We start from the raw sequence: 24682 nt of genomic DNA, 5'->3' as shown, positions 1-24682 counted from the left end.
TTTCAAATGTGGCTGTGTTCTGCAGCTTAAATATTCCTTTCCTGGTGGGAGGAAATCAGGGGGGGAAGATTTCAGAGTTACAACCGGCTGCTAGGCACACGGGAATTGAGGGCCCTAAATCGCATTTGTACCTTTGAAAATCTCCCCCTGTAGCTACATTTTAAAGCTCTAGCAGTATTAATGCAGGAATCAACTTGAGGGAAGAGGGTGAGCTGCTGATTTGGTGCTGTGGGGAGGGGTTCTATTGTTTGGAAAAGGAATTTGGAAAGGGAATTTAATAACCTTAACCCAGAGGGAGAGCCGGCAATCTGAGTTCAATATGTTGATGAATCCATGCAGGGTGGTCGTTATTACCAAATGGGTAATCCGAGGCTTTGAAATTTGCCATCACAGACTCTTGTTTCATCTCAAGTGGAAGAGAATGCACTCAGTGTCCTGTTCTGACACAGGTATATGCTGCAAAGCCTGGACAAAAGGAGCATCAGATTATCAGGCAGGCGTTGCCATGTCTCTTCCACTTCAAAGCTTGTTTGGGGACTGGCATGCATAGCCCCATGGCTGAAGAACAGAAGCTGTCTGATAGCTCAGAACAGCCTTGTGGCACATGGGCCTGGTTGTCATGTACAAGGGGGAGAACAATGAGAACCTCAGAAATGAGATGAAACTGCTCCCTTCCCCTGCATGCACACAGTCTATACCAGTGGCCCGCCTGCAGAGCCAGATTTTTCAGAAGAGCTCAACATGTTTGAAAATCTGACAGCAATCAGGAGCATTGAGCTCTTGATGAGCCAGATTTCCCAATGCGTATCTAGAAGCCACATCCGGTGATTAACAGTGGCCACGAGAACAGCAGCAGAGATCCCTTCTAGAGAAGCCAAACAGTGCTGTCTAATGATGGTCCAGCCCGCCTACAGCTTCTGAGACAACTGAAGTGATGGGGGAGTAGGGAAGTCTATAGACCTGTATTAAATGGGTCCATCCCTGCCCTGACCAGTTTCTGCCCAGCTGCAGGAGGAGAGGGGTCAGGACCACTCTCCAGTGATGGGTTTCATTATGCAAGGCACTGCATTTTCCAGTGATGCTCTGTCATAGAAGAAAAATTCCTCCTCTCTCCCCTGCAACATGAGGTAACTGAAGTCCTGTGTCATGGTTAGCTGTGCCCAGAGCTAAGCTGCTGGCATTATGTGTTTTGCTGCATGCATAGTGGTCAGCTGCTGCAGTGTTTTGGTGAGAGGCTCTGGGTGGAATTTAAACTGAAGTAACCCCTAGCAGAAGGGATGGCTAGTGTCCCACTTCCAGGGGTGTGGCTGCACAGTACGTGGTTGGGAGTGAGCGCCCTCAAAACCAGCTCATTCACCAGATTTAAAAAGACAGGTTCCCTTCCCCCCCTCACTTCCCATAGGAGGGGATATCTGGAGGAACAGCAGTCTCTGAAGGCTCCAGCCTGCCAAGCCCTTTGTAGTCAGGCAGTCAAGTTTTAAAGTAAACTTTTATTATGAACAAATACCAGTTCAGTACAACCAGCCGTCTGATTCCAAATTAGTAGAAATTATTTCCAAAAGTTTTTCAGTAGACAAAACATGGAGATCTTAGAATGCAGAAACTGACTTGGGAAAGTTGTATCCCACTCACATTTCAATAGCAACAGAGCTTAGACAATGCACAAATTCAACCTTCCAATCCTTCACTACTTATCCAACACTCGCACGTCCCGTCTCCAGGATACCAGAGGGGCTGGGAACACTGTTTGAAATCCAGTCATTTACTACCACTGCCACCACTAGTGGGTATATTGGGCCTTCCACACCCTGATCTCTCAGTGCTTTAGAAGTATTAATTACACCTCACAACACCCCTGTGAGGTAGGGTGCTATCCCTATTTTACAGGGAGGGAAACTGAGGCATGGAGAAGTTAACTGATTGACCCTAGATCTCACAGTGAGCCAGTGGCAAAGCTAGGAATCGAGCTCAGGAGGCCTGCTGCTCTAGCCACTAGACATGCTGGTGCTTTGTCTACGTCCACCTCTCACTCTGACTCACTTTAACTAAACTCACAGAGAACACACTTGGATACAAACATGCCACCAAAGAAAGAAATATAAAGCAAACAAGGTTACCTTTAAAATGATGTATCTAACAAATTCTAACTCAATACATTCAAAATCACCTGCACCCACAATTTGATGACGGCAATTAAATAATTAAATTTCCATAATTCATCATAGAAAGAAAAAAACATCCTGCAAATAGCTGTCAATACTCCTATGTGTATTAAAGACTTAAGGCACCCAGAGACGTATGCCACTCTACCGACAAAGTGACTGGGCAAACACCGGCGCTGTTTGGTTACTTCCACTCCGCTTCCCCACGCTGTCAGGATTTTTGGCTCTGATCAATACTCTTGGGATCTAGAGGCAATGCCCGAATCAACCCCTTGCTTTTCTCCTGAGACGATGGTGGATGCCATACCATGTTGTGTCATGTATCTGAATGGTAGGTTGCATCACACATGTCCGGATCATGAGGTGAGGGAAGAACTATTAGGAGAGGCCAAATTCACCCACGGTGTAGACTCCAGCCAATGGGGTTTGGACCAGGGATGGATCTGGCCCAGGATTATGACATGCAGGTGTCTTTGTATCCAGTTGGATAAAACTATCCACAGCCACCCTCTGGGCAGTTATAAATCTCAGCTCTGGGGAATCCTCACCCAGCCATCCACCTCCCGAGGTTTAGAGCCCAGGAATTAAAAGCTTCCCAACTGGCTTATCTGCTGATGGCCCGCTCCTGAGCCTGTTCATCTCGTTAGACCAGTCAGAGGGCAGGCGGCTCCACTGGGCTGCAAAGCTGGACAGTTCTGGTCACGGTAATGCACAGGAACAAGGCCAGGGACGACCTCTTGGCTGACAGCAAGAGCTTTGCGACCGCAGCAGGACATCAGCAGTGCTGTGGTCACCTTGGCGTGGGAAGGCTGGAGCCTGCTCTTCAGGATACACAGCACAGCTGGGGCAGGGAAAGGAGCATCTCAGCGTCATTCCTCCACCCCAGCACAGCCTTCCCCAGCTCTACCCCAGGATCCAGCAGCCTGGACACCTCGTGAGCTTTCACCCAGCACCGCAGCACTATCTGGTGAGTGGCTGATGGGAATGGGGCCTCGCCCTGCCAAGCCTGTCTGCGGCATCTGCAAGTGCTATGGGGTGAAACACACAAGGGTTTTAACCCTCCCCCCCCCATTAGCCTCTGCTGTTAGTGCTGCCAAGGAGTGAAAACAGGCACCTTCTGTGCCCAGGCACTGTGCAGCGGACCCCCCTCGCCGGAGGGAAGGCCCTGTCTGCAGGGGATGAATTACTTACAGCCCAGCAGCCAGCACCCTGCTCTAGCACCGTGTGTCTGGGGGAGTTATGGGAACGGCCGCCAGCAGCAGCGGCTGCATCAGCACTTCCCACGGCACCGTGTGCATCAGGCAGCCATTGTCCCCAGGGCAACTCTGATTTGCTTTGGGAGAGGCTGGGGAGCTGGTCATGAGCCCCCTAACAGGCTTTCCTGCCCCCAGCACAGTGGGGCAATTCAGTCCCATCTCCAGCCTGGATCTGCCCAGTAGATGTGGCTCCACCCCCTGACTTCAGAGGGGCTATGCTGGGAAGGGGGTCACACAGAGCACTGGGCTGGATCCTGTAACTTTCTCAGGCTTTAAACCTCTCAGTGTCCCCTGCTTTGGTGTCGGTTTCTATCAGGTACTTGTTAATTGGCTTCAGGAAGCCCATCTGCAGACACAAGGCTCCCCTGGGTCTCTGACATAGCATCATCCCCGCTTTCTAGCTGGTCACTCACAGGATCAATTCACTTAGATGTGGCCACATCAGCTGCCCCTTTGTCTCCCCCTTTCAACTGTGTTCAGTAAGAAGAATCCATATGACACAGATACACACTAGGATCTCCTCCATAGAAATGGGACCTCATTCCTCTGACACACAAAGCAGCTTAAACACAGAGCGGGCTTTGTGTCACTTCCTTCTGGTTTCTCCTGCTGTCGTTCTTCAGGAAGAGTCTCTTCCTGGGAAATACTGCCCATGGCTCCACTCCATCCCATCCCAAGCCAGTGTATTTCAATGGCATCAAGCCCCTCGTCTCCCGAGATGTCTTTGACTGCTCCTTTCCCACGCAGGCAGCTAGGAGCCCAGCCTGAGTTGTTCCAAAGCAATTCTAGCACAGAGGCTCTGCAGGGTGGTCAAAGGAGCCATTGTGACACTCCAGCAAGGTGAGAAGGCAGCGGACGCATGCCGCCATGTTCTGCAGCTGATGCTACCCCCTCCAGAAGAGGCTTTCAGGGGTCTCCTCTCCCCATCCCCAGCATCACCTTTCCTTGGTGTACAGGAGCCAAAGGAGGCCCAGCACCAAGGAGACAACATTGTGCTCTCTCGTTGATAGCAAGGAAGGGGACAGGGCTGCTACTCCTTCTGGGAAAGACCTTTGCTGCTGTTGTCATAGAGCGACACTCATTCATATCCTGAGTCAGCAGCCCTGGGAGGGCAGGAGAACCAGAGGCAGGAAAGGGGGATTTCTAGGGAAAAAGAGTCCCCGACTTTAGCTCAACTCTTCAGCCAGCTGGTACAGACCCCCCTCCACTCCCTCTGTTCAGCCAGCGGCACAATCTGCCCTGGACGGGCTTTCGACCAGCTCCCTGCCAAGGAGAGTCAGAGACAAGGACAGAATGAAGCATGGAGGAGTTAGAGGGAAAGGGAGAGATCCTGCCAGAGAGAGAAAAGGAAGAACAAAAGAAGAGAGGGAGGGAGCTGCCGAGCATTAGAGAGACAAAAGTTATAGGTCTTAAATACATCATTTAAAATACACTGTGCAGGAGGGGGTTAAAATCATCATCATCATCATCTGAAGCAACCTGGTAGCATTATTCAATGGTTAGTAAATAGAACATAAAACCCTGTGACCAGCTCGCTTGGGGTGAGTGAAGAGGTTGTGGGGGGTCGACACAGGTCCTCAGCCACTCTTGTGGCTCCCATCGCCAGTCCGAGTTTTCCGAGCCAGGATGGTCTCCTTGGAGACCTTCTTGCGATCGCTGGCCAGCCCCAGGAGGCACATGAGATCGATGAAGGCCGTGGTGAAGTTGTAGTGCCAGCCGAACTCGCTGGTGGAGTAATCGTAGGGGAAGGTGTGGTGGTAATTGTGGAAGCCTTCGCCTGGAACGGAAGAGCAGGGACAAGACACTGTAAATACACCTGAACCTGGGTTTGAAACGGTCACGCTCTAGAACCCCCGTCCCCAGGCTCGGGCACCATGTCCCCAGAATGGGCCACCTGTGCCGAATGCAGACTGTGCTCCCCTTGGGGCAGGGACAGCCCCCGTCCTCCTCCACTTGCAGCCCATTGACTTTGCTGGGAGCTGCTCAGGCTCTGCGTGCCGAGGCCGTGTCTACATGGAGGGTTTCTAGAAAGTCTCCCAGCGTTGGTCTATCCCTGGCCCAGCTCCACCAGTGGAAGTGCCAGCGTGGGGTGAGCCTGAGCCCTGCCACCACTGGGCCATCGACCCTGCTCTGAGCAGGGTGCAACAAGGCAGTGGTGGAAGCTCTGGCCACGTGCGCACTCCCCCATCGACAGGCTGGTGACGATGCACCGGTGAGAGGCCAAGGCGGGGAGAATGTCAGAAAATACCAGCCCTGTCAATGGGACCCGTCTACAAATGGCCAGTCACAAAGGGACAACACTAGGAACCAGGCACACAGCACCCTGAGAGAGCAGAGAAAGGTGGGGGGGAGTAGAGGCTGAGCAGCCCCTGGTGGCTGGCTGTCCTGCTGCTCTCCCCTCTTCCAACATTTGGTGTACAAGTTACACCAGCTTGGACTCCCTCTACTCCACTTGCCCATGTGTAACATCGCCCAGCAGCCCCGTCTCCTCTGCACTGAGTCCAACATCAGAGGAGGACCAGGATGGCGCTAAGGTTAGTACAGGGCATGTGAGGAGGCCACAGCAGGCTGGAGGGGAGAACAAGTGATGGCTGGTTAATCTCAGCACAGGTCTGGCCAGAGCTCGGTTGGCTGTTTACCTGACCCTCATGATGCGGTCAAATTGGGTGAGAAAACTCAGGATATCTCCGCCACTTCTGCTTGTGCCTGGGCCTCCCCTTATTAAAGCCTTTAAAATGGGCCCCCTCAGAGAGCCTAGTGAGGCTTGTACGGGGTTCTGATTCCTCTTCAGTCTCCCAGAAAGAAGCTGTCTAGCTTTGGCTGAGCTCCTGACAAAATCTAAAGTGAGTCCAGGCACTTATTAGAGGCTCCGTCCATCCATCTTCCATCCCCAGAGTCTGAGAAGCTCAGATCGAGATGGGAACCGTGCAGCTCTGAGTCTTGCTAATGAAAGTTTGGGGCCAGATCCCCAGTTCAGGTAAATCAGTGGAGTGCTGCCAAAGTCCACAGAGCTACAATACACGAGCTGAGAATCTGGCTCAGGAAAGCAGTACAAAGCTCATGGTGATTCTGGGCTCATTTTTCCCAGATCCTCAGTACCTCTGAAAATCAGGACTTGGCTGTCTCAAGCCTCTAGCACTCAGAAACCCCTGGGCACTTCTGGCTGCACGTGTCCAGCTATTTCAGAAGCATCATTTCCCAGAGGTGAAGAGAGAGTGCGGGGTGCAATTGTCATCATAACAAACAGGCGGTGAGACCTTCAGGCAAAGCAAATAAATCTCATTGCTGAGATAAGGTGCTACATGCAACAAACTGGAGAAGATAACCCCACTGCCCTATGTACCTATTGACTAGAGCATGAGACACTCCAGTAAACGTGCAGGTCTGCAGGTGCATGGGCGAGATCACCCAGCTGGAGTCTACATGCTTCTGGCTTTCCCGTATGCGAATGCAGAAACATCGGGGTGTTAACCCCAGTGGCCTGCCTAAATTCATAGGTCAGATCCTGATGTAAATCAGGATAGCTGTATGGACTTCAAAGCAATGCAGGATTTACACCAGCTGAGGATCTGGTCCATTTTATATTATGTACCTAAAATCTCCCCCATCCCAGTTTTATAAATGGACGTTATTCCTCTTCCCTTCTCTCCCAGACTCTCGTGCCCTGTTGCTATGCACTACTGAACAGCTGCTGTGTTCCTCCCCAGACACAGCTGTGTTTTAGTGGCGGGTGCAGTGATCTCTGCCTGTCTCACTCACAGTCAGTTTGTGGAGCGGTTTGGAATTAAAGGGCGCCACCAACGTACCTAAGGCTCCAAACGTGACCAAGCGGTTCTCCCGGGGGTTGATGTTTCGATCGTAGGGCCGGTTGCCAAACATATGTGCAGCGCTGTTCACGAGCCAGGTGGCGTTGAGCACCAGCACGTAGCGCAGGATGGCGGGGAGGAAGAAGCTGTTGCGAAGAGATTCCCCCCAGAAGCACCAGGGCACTAGCGTGGGGAACAGGAAGCACATGACCACCACAGAAAGCTTGTAAAACCTGCCAGGAAAGATAAATGGGGAGAGAGAGTTAGTGGGTGGGTGCATCCCATGGAGGGGCGTTGAGGGACGAGGGCAGTTCAGGTCATCTACCAGGGCTGAGTCTCCGGGGCGGGGGAGAGGTGCTAGTTTTAACTATCCAAAGAAAATAGTGCAGAACCAGCCCACCTCTGCTGGTTTTCCCCCTGGAGAAAAAGGAAAACAAGGGTAGTGACAAAGTGGGCACAGAAGAATAAAGGGGATCGGCTGGGCACACAGTAAGAGCCACACACCCGCTGGCAGGGGGTAAGAAGGACTCAGCAGATGATCTGGGAACGGAATACAGGTGCTATGAAGCAGAGCTGCCAGGCTTCCTGGGGCTCCATTTATCATTATTGCTGCCAGGTCACATTTGTACTGGGGGAGCGTGACAGCTGCCATCTTGGCTGACACACCTGGGATTAAACCAGGGACCTCCAGCTCTCAGGGCATACGCTGCTGCAGCTGGAGCTTTGGCTCCCTCCCTGGGAGCAGCAGACTCCTCTCCTCTCTCTGTCAGGGGAGCTTGTCACTCACACTGGGGGAGGCCTGGTGCTCGGCTGCCCTAGGGAACCGGGCTGTGTGTGCGCGGAAGGAGGGAAACCCAATCCCAGCAAGTGAGAGATTGCACAGGGGGAGAAACCAGATGGTGGAGTTTAAGTGCAGCTGGGGGGGGGGGGAAGAGGAGGAGAAGAGGGAATCTTGTGCCTCTTCCATTTCCATGTGGGAGCAGGGGTTGGGCAAGAGGCAGGCCCTGAGATACAAGCAGAAGCCTCTCCTCTCACCCACCTACCTAGGAACTGTTGTTCCTCAGACTGCCACTGCTAAAGCTGCAGCAGCAGCGGGACACGTTCTATACAAGAGAGATTCAGCCGGTTGGCACTGGGCCCTCTGTGCCAGCAACTTTCCCAGCGAGGCTGGAGCCCTGCCTTTTCTGACCCCATTTCCTCCTCTCCCACAAACAAATGAAAACATGTAATATATCCCACTGCTGTGCTGGACAGAACTTCTTCCTCATGGATTTCTGCCCAGGTTCCCAAACAATGGCCCCAATACTCCATACACTTACACCTGAGCCATCCCAAGAGGGTTAGTTTTGCTCTGGAGCAGGGGTAGTCAATTATTTTTTGTCAAGGTCCAAATGTCTTGGTCAAGGTCTAGTCAAGGTCCAGACTCCAGAGAAAATATAAAAATAATGATAAGTAAATAAAAGATTTTGAGGTACATTCAAATGTGTCTGGTGGTCCAGATTTGGCCCACAGTCTACCTATTGACTACCCCTGCAAGAGATTCCTGTAGCTGGATGCCATGCCTTTGGTTCCCCAGTAATACATTGGTCACAACACCTGCCCTTCACTTTGCATCACAATCACCCTATTTTCTTCCCCTACCTCGGCCGCACCCGGCTCACCTCCTCTGGCACATAACCACTTTGTCGGCCTTCAAGTCAGCCAGATCCAGCTTCTGGCCCTTCTCGATGACGTCGGGGTGTTTGCGCACCAGCAGCCAGCCAACGTGGGAAAAGAAGAAGCCCCGTGTGGCGTTATGAGGGTCCGCGTCGGTCTCAGAGAACTTGTGGTGGACGCGGTGATCTCGGGCCCACTCGTAGATGTCGTTCTGGAATGAACATGGCTGGATGACTCACCGGGTCAGCAAGGATTAGAGCTAGGGCTCTATATACACAATGTAGTTGGGTGTCTAAAGAAGCAAAATGGCACCTAGTGGAATTTACCAAAATGCTTTAACTGGTTTAGGTGCCTAAATCTCATTGACTTTAAGTCCATATTTATGGGTTTTATTAGATTTTCATTTTGAAAAAAATTGGCCATTTTTTCAAAACCAGAAATTTTTGCTCAGAACATTTACATTTTCCTCAAAAGCTTCTATTGTTTGTTAATTCACTTTTTTTAACTTGATCATTTGCAGGATTTGGTTTGCCCGGTCTCTGCTGCTTTGCCAATACTGATGTGTCAGCTTAGCTCCAGGGTGAGATTCCCCCCCAAAAAATTGGATGTTCTCAAAAAATTAAAAATTTTCCATTTTGAAATAATAATAATAATAATAATAATAGTTTTCCCAACATTTCCCCCCCTCAAAAAAATCATTTAAAGAAAGTTCTGTTGACTTTTTTTAAACCCAAAATATCAGTCCATTGCAAAACCCTGTGGGAACAAACCCAGATTTCAAAGTGTTGAAATGTGCATGATTTTATGTAAAAAGTTCATTTTGACCAGCTGTAAATGTGACCAGTTCACATTTACATGATCCCTCTTATGCAGAGATCTTACAGCACTTTTGAAAAGCTGGGTAAATATCATTTGGTCCTATAGCTGGGAAACTGAAGCACTATACAGGCACATTTATGGCACTGTGACAGGGTGATAAACCCCACACTGGTTATGGTTAACCATGGCTTAACAGGAGCCTGAGCCCCATTAGGCAAGTGGGTGGCACTTGGAGGGGTATTACACACTGATGATCACACCCATTTGGGAAGGAACTGAGTCTTCCTAGAGGGGGCATAGGACAGTAAGAAAAGAAGACCTGGGGGAGACGCAGGAGATAGGTAGCTGGGAGCTTCCTAGACTAAATGCAGAAGGAAGTTTGGAGCCAGAATTGGAAGGTCCAGAGCTCCGAGGAAGCCTGGGGCCAGAGGTGGGTTACCCTGAGCCAGGGAAGCCCACAAGGTGTTTGGACACATCTAAGGAGCTGCAGGGAATGACTCTGCAGCACTCAGACGTCTCTGGAAGACACCGGCCTGGAGCGAGCTGCAGTGGCTGTCCCTGCCATGAGAGCAGGGCCCAGACCTCAGAGGAGAAACCCTGGGAGATGTGGCTCGTTACAAACAGTCCAGGAAGGGGCTGGCAAGAAGGGCTGAGGAAGACTAATGGGGGGGAAGGGTTCTGGGAGGCAGCAGCAAGGTGTGTGACAGAACAGACCTTGGCTGCTCGTCCTCAGGTCCCTGGACTGGGACCTGTGAAGAGGGCGGGCCTGGGTTCTCCACACCACCTTCCCAGTGGCTGGGGTGAACCCCTCACATGAGGCGATAAGGACAAATCAGAGCCTGGAGAGAGGCTGTAAGAGCCACTGGGCCCACGGGCTGGAAACCTCACAGAGGCCTTGAAACTATTTGTTGCACTTTGTTATCCTGGAAGGGGAGCAGCATAAAGTGACCTGGCCAGAGGGCTGAATGAAATGAAGAGGCCGGCCACTGCATGGCTGGAGGGCCCATCAGCTGAGGGCGCTAAACAGGAAAGCACTGCCATGCCCAGCCTTGAGGAGGGCACTGGTGGTGAGAGTCAGCTCCTCTATGGGCACCTGTCGCTTAAGTATCAGAGCTCCTCCATCTCATAAGCACAGGGGATTTCTCCTCAGCACCCTTCGGGGTAGGAAGCATCACTCTCAGCCCCATTTTACAGGTGGGAAGGGTGAGGCCTGGAGAGACTAAGGACCAGATTTGTAACGGTATTTAGTGGCTGCAAAACCTAAGTGATTTAGAAGCCTAAACAACATTTGAAATGAGGTTTAAGCTCCTAAATCAGTTAGGCATCACAACTCCTGTGTACCTTTAAAAATCTGGGCCAAAACCTGAATCCAGGTCTCCTGCGTCCCCGTCTAGCGCCTTAACCACAAGGCCATCCTTCTTGCAGTGAGGATGTGATTTACCTATGGGTCACGCAACATATTAGTGATGGGGTGGATACGAGTGCCAGGCCTTAATTCTCAGTTCCAACCACTGGGCCCCGTCCTGTGCCATGCCAAGTATCCTCAGCTCCCCCAGAAGTCAGCTGGAGCTTGGGGCAGTCAGCACCTTGCGAGAATAGGTGCTCGAGGTGGCAGCAGAGCCTCGCTCCCCATACAAGCAATAGTGGAATGTGTACCATGCCAGTGCTAGAAATGGACCTTGGGAGGGGCAGTGCACAGCTGGGGTAGGTTCTCCTGTTCCCACCTCTAACCCCAAACTCAGTAGTGATGGGTGAACCTCTGACTGTTCTTTAAGTACCCATCACCCTGGTTGCCTCTGACGGCTGCTAGCTGGCACGTGTACCATCAGAGCAGTCCTAAAGAGCTTCACTTGTGATCCCACTGTGTTTGCTAGTGGCTCTGAGCAGCAAGGGGCAAGGCCAAGGAGGTGACTATCCATTTTCCAGAGATGGGGAAGGTTCTGGAGAGTGGGAGATACAGCAAGTCTGCCTGCAAGGAACTGCCAGACCAGAGTAGACCCAAGTCTAACATTCTGTCTGACAGTGGCCAGCACCAGCTGCTTCAGAGGAAGGTGTAAAAACCACACAGAAGCAGATGTGGGAAGATCTCCCCCCATTAAGGCTCGTCCTGGTCTCCACTCCACTCCAATAGTTAGAGCCTGGCTTACACCCTTAAGCGGGAGGTCTGCCAGAAGGTTGGTTGTCATTAATTATGATGGTAATTCCGGATATTTTTGTTATCTGTATAAATGTCCAATCCCTTTTGGAATCTTGATAAGTTCTCTGCCTCAATGACTTCCTGTGGCAGTGAGTTCCACAGCCTAATTACATGCTGGGTGAAAGTATTTCTTTTTAGCAACTTTCTAAGCAAGATGAAAGTTAGGCCCATAAGTCAGCACTTTCTAATTCTACCAAGTCCTTCATGGGAATCAGACATGACTGTCAAGAGGAGAAGAGCCCCTGGAGGGAGAGTGAAATCCACCTAGTTTGGAGTGATTTCCTATTGGTGTATTTTCTTAGCCATTCTCCCACTCCAAATACCCCTCACCCATCGCAGCAGCGGTGTTTACTCAGTGAGTCTCCCCCTCATGCGAAAGGTGAAGATCTCTGATAACTTTGGAGATACAGCTGTCAGAGGGGAATGGTACAGAAGAAGGGAATGTGACTGCAACCTACTTCCCGTTGTATGTGTGGTTGCAGTTTAGGACTCATTGCTTCCCTCTATGGACAGGCAAGCTGACAACCAGTGAGAGGGGTTCCTACCTGAAAAGCCATGGAGTTGGCAATGGCCAGAAAGATCCTGAGGGGCAAGCTGGCTTTGTAGGACCGATGGCTCCAGAGACGATGCGCTCCCGCTGTGACCCCCAGAGCACTCAGCAGGAAACACAGGAACCCTGGACATAAGAAAAGGTGGGAGAGACAATGAGTCAGCTAAGTTAGAGCAAGTCGTCCAGTTGGAAAGTTTCCATTGATCCAACACAAGAGCAGAACTCTCTTCTGAAGAGGCACAGGCAAAAGAGACACTTGTGCTTGGATACCAGGATGATGGACACTCAATAATGAGTAAACCTGCTGCTTCCAGTACAGCCCTGTGGCAACAACGCTAACAGATCTTTCTCTTCTGGCATTTCCCCTGATAGTCTGGATCAATTCTCCTCTTCCTAGTTAATTTCATCGCATTTCTCCTAGTTAGACTTCTTTGGCATTTATACCCTTCCATGGTAGATGACTTGAGCCTGGATAGCTATCCTGCATAGTTACCGAGGGGCCCTGCTATAGGTTTAAGCCCTTAAGATTTAAGATATAAGGTTTCCCTATAGATACGCTTATTCCCCACCCCCCCAACACACTACAATGTTAAACATCACACTGACTGGCAGGTGTTTTTAGATGTTACAAAAAAAGCAAATACAGGGTCATCTTCTCTCCCCCAGCCTTTTGAATACCCAAGCAGGAGCAGGCTGGGGAAAGTGGCTGTCCCATCAGATCCTAGACCATGCCTTCAGCTCCACCATTGACTGGAGGCTGCTCAGCTTCCCCCTTCCCACCCCTCAGTTCTCTTCTCTGCTTAGCCTCTAGATTCATCGCCAAGTCGTATGCAGGCCACAAGCGATTGGTGGTGGATTGAAAGAGTGCCAAGTTGGCTTTGTTTGCTCCCCCATCGTGTTGTCATGAGTCATTCAGGTGGAGTTCCAAAGCCTGTTTGGATAAAAAGCATGTGCTCGTCTCTCTTCCAAGCCCATGACACCCTGTCCCCGTGTGCATAGGTCTATCCCCATATACTGTCCGGAGGACAGAGTTTACAATGGATTATAGTGACTGGTCCTAGAGCTAAGGCCCCGTGGCACTTTCCCAACAGTGCCACAAGGGGTCAAATATCAGAGGAGAACTGGGAGCCTGGATATGCGCCTGAAAAGCAAAACGTGCTCAGAAAGAAGGGCCAAAAGCTCAGGCACAACGACTGAAGAAACCGTAACATTCTCCCCCACATCCCTGTAATCTCAGGCAGCTGAGAATGGGGGATGCTCCCATAGTGCTTGCCAGTCAATCCTTGTTCAGTGCAAAATCCACCTCCTAATATCCCCTGGGAAAACACCTTCCATGGTTCAACTGCACTGATTTCAGCCTGTGCATACAAGCAGGAATCACAGGTAAACTTGGCAATACCTCTGGTGCCCACTGAGTGGCCTTTAACCCACCCCACCTAGAATCCCAGTAATGTGGATTCTGACAGTGTCTGCCAGGAGAAACAAGGACAAGTGTGAGTTATCCTCCAGGTATCTTTTTAAATACAAAGCCTTTGGTTGTTTGTCACCATAGTTTCCAGGAGTGCCCATTTGTTTTCCTCACAGATCCTTAGTTCAAACTGATCCATGCTTACTCTCCAGTAATCGCCGGCCACTTTTTCGAAGCTCCTGATAGGGCTTTCTTTCCATCCTCAGGGCCACACCTCTCCTCAGGCCCTCCTGTCCAGCCTCAGCTACTGCACCATCCTTCTCTGGCGTCTCAAGCACATTGTGCCCCCCCCACACATTGTAAAAGGTGCAATTGCTAGAGTCATCATTCCTCTCTTCCAATCCCCCCGCTGGTTCCCCAGCCACTATTATATCAAACAAGCTTCTGGCCACCACAACCAATGCTCTCCGTAACTCTACCTATCCCTACATATCCTCCCTTGTCAAACTTCCTCTCCCCAAGGAGGCTCTGAAATCTGCCAGGGGCAGAGGAGTCACCGGGTGAGCGACTGATTCCCAGGGCAGGTGAAAGTGATGTGAGGAGGATGGAGGTTGCGTGGGGAAGGGGGCAAGGAACAGAAAGGTGGAGAACAAAGCACTTGACTCTGCACCATGGAAGTCAATGGCAAAGCTCTCACCGACATCAACAGCGGGAAGAGGACACAAGAGTAGGAGCAATGTTGATAGAGACGGCTCTGGGCTACAGAGTTCTGAGCTGGCCTGCCCCACAGCTCTGCAGGAGCAAGAGGGGGCTTGGGCCTGGAGCTTTGGATCAGGTCCAGCTTTGGTTTAGTGACAGGAGAGCATCAAAAGGTTTGGAGCGTGGTTTTGCTTCAGAAAAAAAAAAAAAAAAAAACCACACGTAAATGTTTGCAGGTCTGCAAAGCTGGGTCAGGAGCCCTTGAGGGAATGAGTCTCCTATTTCTGGCAGGAAAGGCAGCTCTCAGTATTTCCACATGGCTGATCCTGCTGGAACCAGGGAGATGCAGGAAAAGGAAGAGTGGGAAGGTTCAATAAGTCACATACAGCATCACAGGTTCGGGTGAGGACCACAGTGCTCCCTAGACATAAGGTGCTATGGAAACATGTTACAAACCTCAGCTCATGAAACCTCTGTGTGACTTTATACCCATTGTACAGACAAGCTGAGGCACAGGCAGGCAAAGTGACTTGCCCAAGGTCACACAGCTTGTCCATGGCAGTGCTGTGACTAGAACCCAGGAGTCCAGCTTGCGCTCTAACCACTACAGGCCATATGCTTTCTACAAGAGAACAAGTAGTTGAAGGGTGCAGCAGGGCAACATACAGGGGACAGATTCAGAGCACCCCTAGCTGGGTCCCTGGAGAATTAAACTGGAGAATCTTTAGCCAACTTTAATAGCATAAAAAACAACACTGAGTTAGGAACTAGATGCCCTATTTATAGCCCTGAGCCTGGGCCAAGAGACACTGCACTGGGCCACTGCTTTCAGTCTTGGTCATGTTGTTTCTTGGCTAAGGTACTGTAAAAGGCCACCAGAGGGGCTCAGGAACTTCAGCTATCCCTTTGCTAGACAAATGCCAAGCAGTGATTGGCTTATAGCAACTCCTACGGGAGAGCTAACTGATAGGGGAGTAGTGGACAAATACAGGGGAGGCACAGAAGCAAAGGGAGACAGGGCACTGGAAAGAATTTAGTTAGAACAAGAGAGTAGGTTTTATTGCAGCGGGGAGTGGGTTAGAAAACAGGGCTGGGTGCCCAAAACTCCCCTTCTGATCCCAGCTCTGCCACTGACTCACTGCACAGCCTTGGGCATGGCCCTTGGACTGAAATGTTAGTAAGTAGCCTCTGATTTTGGAAGCCCAGCATGAGACAGCCATCAGCTTTGCAAAATGTTGAGCACCTACAGCTCCGATTGATTTCAGTTGCAGCTGAGACCCTGGTTTATACCAGTCAAAACTGTGAGACTGTAACCTTGGGCTCCCCTGCCTGGTGGTTGTGCCTGACTGCTGTAGCTAATCTTAGACTCTGTGGGGCAGGGACCATCTTTTTGTTCTTACAGGTCACCCAATACTCAATGGCTGCTTTGAAAGTGGTGGCTTTACCCTCTCTGCAAGCCAGATTCAGATTTCAGTTATACCTGGGGACCATGAACAACCATTGGAATAACTCATCTAGGGACACGGTGAATTCCCCATCATCTGAAGTCTTCAGCTCAAGACTGGATGCCTCAAAGATACACTACAGATCAAACAGAATCTGGGGTAGGATTTCTGGCCTGTGTTACACAGTGGGGTGGACAAGATGATCCAAATGGCTTGAAGAAAAAAAAAAAAAAGCAGCTATGAATCTAGAAACTGCATTGACTTCAATGGCGTTGATGGAAAATTCTGTTCTTCCACTCTGCACAACTTGGGGATGAAATACTCCCTTATCTCTGGGGCTTGAAGACGAAGAGAAGTCTGACTCCTCTAGGGAACAGGCTCCCAGGAGCAGCAATAAATGTACCACATATACACCATTTCCAAAGTCCAAGGTTTAGAAGGAGTAATTACAGATACAGTTGGATAACAACTCTGTCCAGAAATATCCTGCCTCCTCTGAGCTGGAGGAGAGGCACATTAAAGTCTGCAGAGGATACTAAATTAGGAAGTGTTGCCAACAGCTTTGAGGAAAGAGTAACAAGGGAGCGTCTGTAGAGAGGTTAGATAATATGGGCCAGATCCCTGGGTGGAGTATAGCTGGTTTGTACTGTGCCACTGGGGTTCTTTGGCTGCCAGCACTGCTTAACTGGCCCAGGGAGGCATCACCATAGTGCAAGGACAATCCCACAGCACTGCAGAGCAAATGCCCCACGTGTTCCCCCTGCTGGCACTGCAGGAAATGGAGGGCATTGTTAAAACACCCCTTCACCAGGCTGATCTATGTATAGCCCTTTTATGGCCATTACAGGCCAGTGTAATCAAAGCAACCCCCAGGCTGCTCCACCACAGCTCAAGGAGGACAGCATGCCCAGAATGGCCCCAGGCACAGGGCAGTGAGGGTAGGTGCTTTCATCCACTTTTGCATATCACCCTCCCCGACTTCTCTTCTGTGCGTTTTGGCTTCAACAGAGGGCCACAGTCAGGACATAAGAGTCCAGAGTCAGCCTTGTCAAATGCAGGTAGTGCCTCTGGCGAAAGAGAATCCCTGGCTGGACAGTAATGATAGCGGAGATGCACAGAAAGCAGCAATGCTGAAAGAGACCAAAGGAATCTCACAGATGCTACAGTGGAGGGACATTGCCTGACCAGCAATACTATGTAGTCCTGGGGAACTCTGGGCCAGAAAGAGATTGTGTGATAGGACACTGGCAGGAACTGAGAAGGGCAAACATCAGGAAAGGGCTGGAGAGCTTGAAAGGCAATGAGAATTTAGTATGTAGAAGCTGGCAAGATGGAAATTAAAGGGGATAGAACCAGAGAGTCTACAGGACTCTGAGGGATGTGAACATCAAGCCGACAGAGGAGTGGTTTAGGATAGTAGAACTAGAATAGGATATTGGTCCCAGACTCCGCAGCTTACAGTAGTGGTCGAGCATAGCCTCTTTGGAGCTACAACTGTAGTACATATTCTGACTAAGGGATGCTTATCTGTCCCAGGTGGTAGGGCATATTGAGCAGCAGGTGTTAGCAGTGACCACAATCTTTGCACTGCTAAACTGAAATTAAAATCCAGAAAGAACAACTTGAAACAGAAAACAGCAAAGAAAAGCAACAGTACAGAACTGAGAACACAAGTGTGTGGCAAGGAAGAGATCCGAGGCACTGCCAGAGGAAGGTGAGACACAGATTGGGGGGCACTGGAGCAAAATGGCATGAGAACAGAGGGGGCAGTTATGCTTAAGGATGCATCAGAAGTGCTCTTAGGTGGGGAAGGGCAAGAAGGACAGATAACATTTAACTCCCACACAGACCCCAGCTCATCCCATTTCTGGACCACGTGGTTGTCCCATTTCCCTGGAAGAAGCTCACCAAGCCAACCCCCTTCCTTCTCACCCCACCCGGACTTAGTTCTGAGGGCATCTGGCTGCCATGCTGAATGCTGAGGTGCAGGCCCATCTCTAGGGTGCAGCCAGATTCTCCATTGGAGGTGGTCTCTGAGGCTCCCAGAACTCTGGGTGTGAGGCTAGAGCTGGGGCTTTCCGAACAGATAATGCTGCACCAGAGAGCAGCAGGGCCCGAAAAACAAGGCTTTCTGCTGACCAAAACAGTGTCAAGGGCCTTGAAAGCTTCCCCCAAGGACATGCTGATGCTGCATATTTCCCCCCACAGTGAGGCCAGCCCCTGGGACAGCATGTGCAGTTCCCAGATTATCGGGGATGCAGGGGAAGACACTGTCCTTGGAGCATGTCAGTTTCACAGGGTAAAACCCAACAGGATTCTTTTGTAAAGGGACCATTGTGTGCATGGCAGCATTCTGAGTGATGCTGGCTTCACACTGGTGCCTTCGCCACCACTTTTCGGCAGATTGAACTATGCCTGTGGCAACCCCATCAGCCACTGCCTGCTACAGTCATGGGAGCAGAGAATCAAACCAGCAGGTCTTGGAAATCCAAGAGGTAGCAATTAAGCCTCCTGCCTCCATCCTGCTTCTAGAAAGAGCTCTCTTCCCAACTCTGGCCCCAGCCTCTAGCCAGGTCCAGAGGCCCAAGCATCCCAGAAGGTAACCTCTGAGAGTAGACCATCCCAAGCCTGGCAGTGGCATGGAAGGACAGCAAGGGAGATCCCAGCCAGATCTCACAAGGGGCTGTCCAGCGGCCTGGTTTGCCAGATAGTTCCAGCCAGATGCTCCCTAGGTAACAATCTAAACTGGAGGGCCTGACTCCGCTTTCTTACCCAGTAGTGTAAATTGGGCATGAATGAGACCCCCCCCTTCCCCTCCCCCCCCTTTTAGTTTAAAATGCTCCATTTCTGTAATAGTCAGAGGCTGGGATTGGAGAAGCAGTCAGAACTTCAGGCACGTTTCTCCACACATCATCTGGACTAACGAAACTGCTCAAGTCTTCAAAATGGGTCAGAAAAAAGTTTTGTGAAAGACAGCGTCTCTGGTGAGAGCTGGCACCTCCCATCCTGATCCCAGGTGCAGCTCAGCCATGCATTTCAGAAGAAGAGTTTGGTTCTAACCTTGGCCAGGGGGTCTGAGCAGGGAGAGAGTATCTGACCACAGCGGGTTCGCCCTAGTCATCTCTCATCCATTGCAGCCTTGACTGGAACTGGCTGCGTGTGAAACGGCCTAATGAAGTTGTACAACTTGGCCTGAGAGTCTAACTTCATGTTTCAATTTTTATCTGTGTGTTTGGGGAAGTGATACAAGAATTAGCTCCAGCTTTAACTCATTCCTGTGCCTTCACTCACAGGAGACACCTAGCTCTGCAAGCCTGACCTCTTGTGCTCCTGGAAGACCTTGGGACAGTTTCTGCAATCTCTACTCTATTACCCTCAGGCGCTGGCCTCATCCCCTTTGGGTGATCCTATTTTTCTGCCCCCTGCAGTTTCACACTCATACAGGGAAGATGGGAGAGTCCCCTCCACTTACCCCATGCCAAAGTGACGGGCTTTGCTGCACGTATCAGCCACAACCCGTACAAGGCCCCTAAATGCAGCAGGCTCATGAGGATGATGTTCCTCCAGACGTATCTCCTGGCAGGCTTGGGGCCCTTCTTCTCACAATAGCTCTCATCAAAGATATCGTCCGTCATGCCCCGGCCTCCTCCCAAGTCCTCTTGGTTGGACAGGGCCTTCTCCATACCTGCTCCCCCATTCCTCATCACCCTGGTGGTGGCAGTGAAGGAGGGGAGATCCTTGGAGAGCTGGAGGGGACATTAAAAACAAACAACATTGTGATGGTTACAATCTGGTCCCCACCACAAGGATCAAAAGGGGCTGGCTCTGGGCTGCTGATCCACCATCACACCCATCTCCTAATGGGGCAGGGCATTAGGAGCAGGTCTCCCCAGGCCAGGGCTGGCTGTCTCACTCAGACACGGCCTCTCCATCAGAGCCCCACCCCCTCCTGCATCATATCCTGAGAAGGGGTGTGCGGGGAAGAGAAGGTCATTAAAGCAGCCTCTGAGTGGTAGCAGGATTCGATCTGGGGTTCTCCGGCCAGGCCCAGCAGCACTTAGCCAATGGCACGTTGTTCTTCTCTGGTGCAACCCACCCCTCACCCCAGGGTCAGTGCGAGTCCTAGACACCACTTCATCCCTAGGCACCACTCAGGATCTGTGGTGCCCTGCACAAGGGTTGATCTCAGCCCTGGGGCTTTGAGGGGCATGGAGAGTGGAAGCGAAGGTGTTTAAAAGACGCACATCAGCAGACATCCCCTTGAGGCTGGTGTTCGAGCAGCTGCAGGGTCATTTGTAGGGCTCAGGGAATCACTCTCATTTGGCTTTTTCAATGGGTGTTTTACATCGATCACTCACGGGTCCCTAAGAGCTTGGGCTGGGCTCGTTTCTTTCAGCCACCGATAAATTACATTGTGCAAACCAGCAACAAGGGGAAAGGAGATTCACACTTTGTTCCCAGGGCTTCTCCTAATACCAATCCTTTCCCTTCCACAGCCCCTTCCATGGAGGATCTCAGGGCAGTTCAGACATTACTGGATTAAGCCTCACAACCCATTTGTGGTGCCTTTTCACGTCTCTGCCTTACTTTCCTTCTCTGTCCAGTGGGGAGAGAGATACTGGCCAAACTGTGTTAAGTGCTTTGAGATCTCTGGGTGAGGAGTGACAGGGATAAGGATAGTGTTGAATGCTCCTAGCTAAAACCCTGAAGTTGGCACCTCATGACTACCGGTCAGTATCATTATCCCCCACATTCAGAGATGGGGAAGTCGAGGCACAGAGAGAAGTAACTTGCCCGAGGTCACCAGTGAGTCAGTGGCACAGTTTAGAATAGATCTTAGAAGTCTTGACTCCCAGTTCCCCGGATGCAAGCATGACACAACATTCATTTGTCACACGTCCTACCCCTCTGTACTAGCAGGAGTGCCAGGTCACACATGCATAATGAAAGGATCATGCATGAGTGACCTCACAAGGCAGGATCCTTTCATTAAATCTGGAGTAACTGATCCTCCTCTCAACCAGGTGTGGTTGCTTCATGTCTGCGCACCGGGTTCCCATCTCAGGTTTGAATCTGGGCATGATGGGCTTGATTTTCAGAGGGGCCAACCACTTGTTAGAGCATCTGACCCCTAAGAATCAGCCCAAATGGGCCTGGGCTGTCCTATGCCTTGCTCAGCCATTTCCACCTGTGCAAACTGGGTGTACAGACATTACCCAATTGGAATGGCAGAATCAGGCCTGATATTTCTGGACACGCTGAGGAAGCCTATACAAGCAGCTCTGCCTCTCCAAAGTCTATTTGGTATCTTTGGTGACAGGGCATTAGAAGCTGGCTCACACACACATTCTTCCTGATGGCCTAGTTTCTTGAGGGAGGCATTAAAAGCAAACCATACTGTTTATGTGGCAACCCAACACCTCCCTTTCCCAGGGGCAGAATCCACAGCCTCAGCAATACCTCCCCACAGTGACTGTTATAGAGGCCGAGAAATTCCCCTTGGAGGATCCCCAGGCACCCTACAGGTTCTCTTACAGCCATTTCCATTTAAAAGGAATAGCCTGGGCAAATCCATGCTGCCAGACAGCTTTACTTCTGGAGAGCTGGCTTATTTGCATTCAGCTTGGGAGCCCTGTCTCCCCACAACTCTCTTCTAGTCAATATCACTTTAAGAAGGTCCCTCACCAAAGGCTCTTAAGCAAAGTAAACTCTCATGGGGTAAGAGGGAAGGTTCTCTCCTATCTTTTAACCAGTTACCAATCCATGAAACAAAGGATACGAATAAATGGTCAGTTTTCAGAATGGAGAGAGGTAAATAGTGATGTCCCCCAGTGGTCTGTACTGGGACCAGTTCTATTCAACATATTCATAAATGATCTGGAAAAAGGGGTAAACAGTGAGGTGGCAAAATTTGCCCATGATATACAACTATTCAATATAGTCAAGTCCCAGGCAGATTGCGAAGAGCTACAAAAGGATCTCACAAAACTTGGTGATTGGGCAAAAAAAATGGCAGATGAAACTGAATGTTGATAAATGCAAAGTAATGCACATTGGAAAACATAATCCCAACTATACATATAAATGATGGGGTCCAAATTAGCTGTTGCCACTCAAGGAAGAGATCTTGGAGTCATTGTGGATAGTTCTCTGAAAACATCTGCTCAATCTGCAGAAGCAGTCAAAAAAGCAACCAGAATGTTGAGAATCATTAAGGAAGGATAGATAATAAGACAGAAAATATCAGGCCAAAAAGTTTGCCCGCCCCTGCCCTAGCCTATGTTTGTCAGAAGCTGGGAATGGGCGACAGGGGATGACTCCCTTGATGATTACCTGTTCTGTTCATTCCTTCTGGGGCACCTAGCATTGGCCACTGTCGTAAGACTGGGCTAGATGGACCTTTGGTCTGAGCCAGTATGGCCTTTATGTTCATAGTAATGATACATCCAAAGGTTTTGGGGACAGACCTAAAGTGCCTGAGAAATGCATTATAATCCAGATATTAGGCAGGTTAGGGTTCTGCCCAGCCCAAACGTCAGATATACCCATCTGACCTCCTACCAGGTCAGATTACTTCCTTGGCTGAATGATAGTTGGGCAAGGAGGCTCAGGGCTTGTCTACATCCGGAAAATTACCAGCATAGCTATGTCTGTATAATTACACCGGTAAAACTCCACACATTGGCCCCATAGGAAATTCTGACATCAATATAATTATAGCAGCACAGCTATGCTGGTCATCTTTCCTGCGTAGGCCTTCGATAGGCCATATGGCCCACAGACAGCTCTGAAATCCAGCTGGGAGATAGGACACGGGGGCTCACTTGGCTGGAGACCAATGGGGTGGGGAGGAGAGAGAGCGGAGTTATATCCTGGCCTAAGGGCTACGCTGTCTCCTCTTGCCTCTGCCCTGAGAGAACGATGGGGATTGAACAGAGCTGCTTTGGGGTCCAGAGGTGGGGAAGTGGCTAGATCATTTACAAGAGTGCCCCCTCATTCATGAATGACTCTGTAGCTCCCATGATTCCCCAATGTTTACCCCCACTCACTGCCAACATTAAGCACTTAGTAGGTGAGCCTGGTATACAGCCAGCATAGACAGCCTACTAGAGTTTATGTGCCCTATAGAGCTGGACTCACGGCCAGATCCCAATCACAGAATCTCAGGCCAGCATATGGCAGTACCCCACGAGCAACCTAGCGCAGGGTCATTCACAACTTTGAGAAAAAGTGAGAAGGCAGGAGATGCGTCAGTTAAATCTAGTCCCTAAATAAATATTAAAAAAGGAAACGAAAACATCAGCCCTGGCATGCATTTCTGCTGGAGAGAGAGCAGGGCTCTCCATAGCCTCGCACCTCCTGTCGTCCTTTACACCCCTGAAAAGGGGCGGGAACCCCCTGCCATTCTGAGCTGGTTGCATTTCACTCCCCCTGTGCACAGATGTGGCTGTAGACATGAGGCGTTAAATGGGGAAAATCAGCTGAATCTACCTAGAACGGAAACTGCCCGGAGAACATTCATTTTTAAAAGGCTAATTTACCCCCACTCCCGGTTATTATTAAGAGCCGAGGATGACTGAACACTAGACATTTGCAACCTCTCATTTACTTTTGCCTTGTTCACAGCATAGTCAATTTCACTTTGGTTTCTAGTCAATTTCACCTTGCGTGTCCTAGGCTAGCACAGTGCCGCAATGTTTGGGTTACAAACACTGCAGGAGAACGTCGGTTTCAAAACAGGAAAAGATTTCTGTTGGGAGTTTCAATAAAAAACATAGGCCATCTGCACAAGAGACTCGCATGGAACCATTTCTCTGGCTCTCGGAAGGCTTTGTTAAAAAGAAAAAACTCCCCGCAAAACCAGCAGTTTATGATTCACTCCTCTCTCCACACGCGGTCACCCCCTTCCTCAAGGAGATTTCGGAGGCATACTTAGCCATTTAAGATCTTGCTCCACCTATGTGGGCTCAGTCGTTCTCAGAATCGCACCAAATTGCGATTTTTAAAAGTGAAAGTAACACAAAAGCAAGGAGATTTTAACCCCCCCCCCCCTTCCCGCCGAATTTACCAGTTCTAGTTAACTAAACCCCCTGTGAAAAAAGAAAAGCTTCGAGCTGGCGGCATGAGAGGGTCTAGTCAGGCCGGTCTCGAGAAGTTACTACCCAGGGCTCTCTTTTGGCGAGCTCACCTCCTCCTGGAGTACGCCGGCAGGCATCTGGGGACTGCGCGCGTGTGTGGAGAGCTGTAGGTCTAGCTGCCGCCGGCGGCCTCCTCTGCGGAGATCGGCTGTGGCCCCCTCGGGGAGAGCTGCGGGCAGGTCCGCTCGGCGCTCCAGGGAACGCGCCGCCTGGGCTGGTGCCCGTGGTAACGTGACCCCGGGAGAAGGATCGCGCAGCGCCGCAGGGAGCCCTCGCAGCGCGTCAGCAGCGCCCCCCCTCCGTGGCTGAGCAGGCTGCCGCGGCCAGGGCTGAGGTAGGGGAGCTCTCCGGGGCCCTGCGCTTGCTGCTGTCGGTTCTTGGCTCGGGCAGCCCAGTGCCAGGTGAGGAGGACGATGCTGTGGAAGAGGATGGGGGAATCGCTAATGATGCCTTTAGACTTGCCCAGGGGATCCTATTGGCTGGCGGAAATTTGGTGCCACCTAAGGCTGCCCTCGCCATTGGCTGTCAGCAATCTGCTGTTCGCTT

At 50.7% G+C, this 24682-nt stretch overlaps 1 protein-coding gene across 1 annotated transcript; it reads right to left on the bottom strand.

Moving 5' to 3' along the window:
* Nucleotides 1–1510: 1510 nt before the first annotated feature.
* Nucleotides 1511–24682, bottom strand: LOC311524361 (acyl-CoA desaturase-like). The gene is given in 7 exon segments (XM_084635396.1): nucleotides 1511–5195; nucleotides 7225–7457; nucleotides 8886–9091; nucleotides 12442–12572; nucleotides 19471–19744; nucleotides 24187–24514; nucleotides 24516–24682. Coding segments are annotated over 7 exon segments (1512 nt in total). The 5' UTR covers nucleotides 24656–24682; the 3' UTR covers nucleotides 1511–4995.

Source organism: Lepidochelys olivacea, assembly GCF_965140295.1.
Source record: "Lepidochelys olivacea isolate rLepOli2 genome assembly, chromosome: 7".
NCBI classification, from domain to species: domain Eukaryota; kingdom Metazoa; phylum Chordata; order Testudines; family Cheloniidae; genus Lepidochelys; species Lepidochelys olivacea.
The sequence above is the reverse complement of the archived record's forward strand: the minus strand, read 5'-3'. Positions and strand labels throughout refer to the sequence as shown.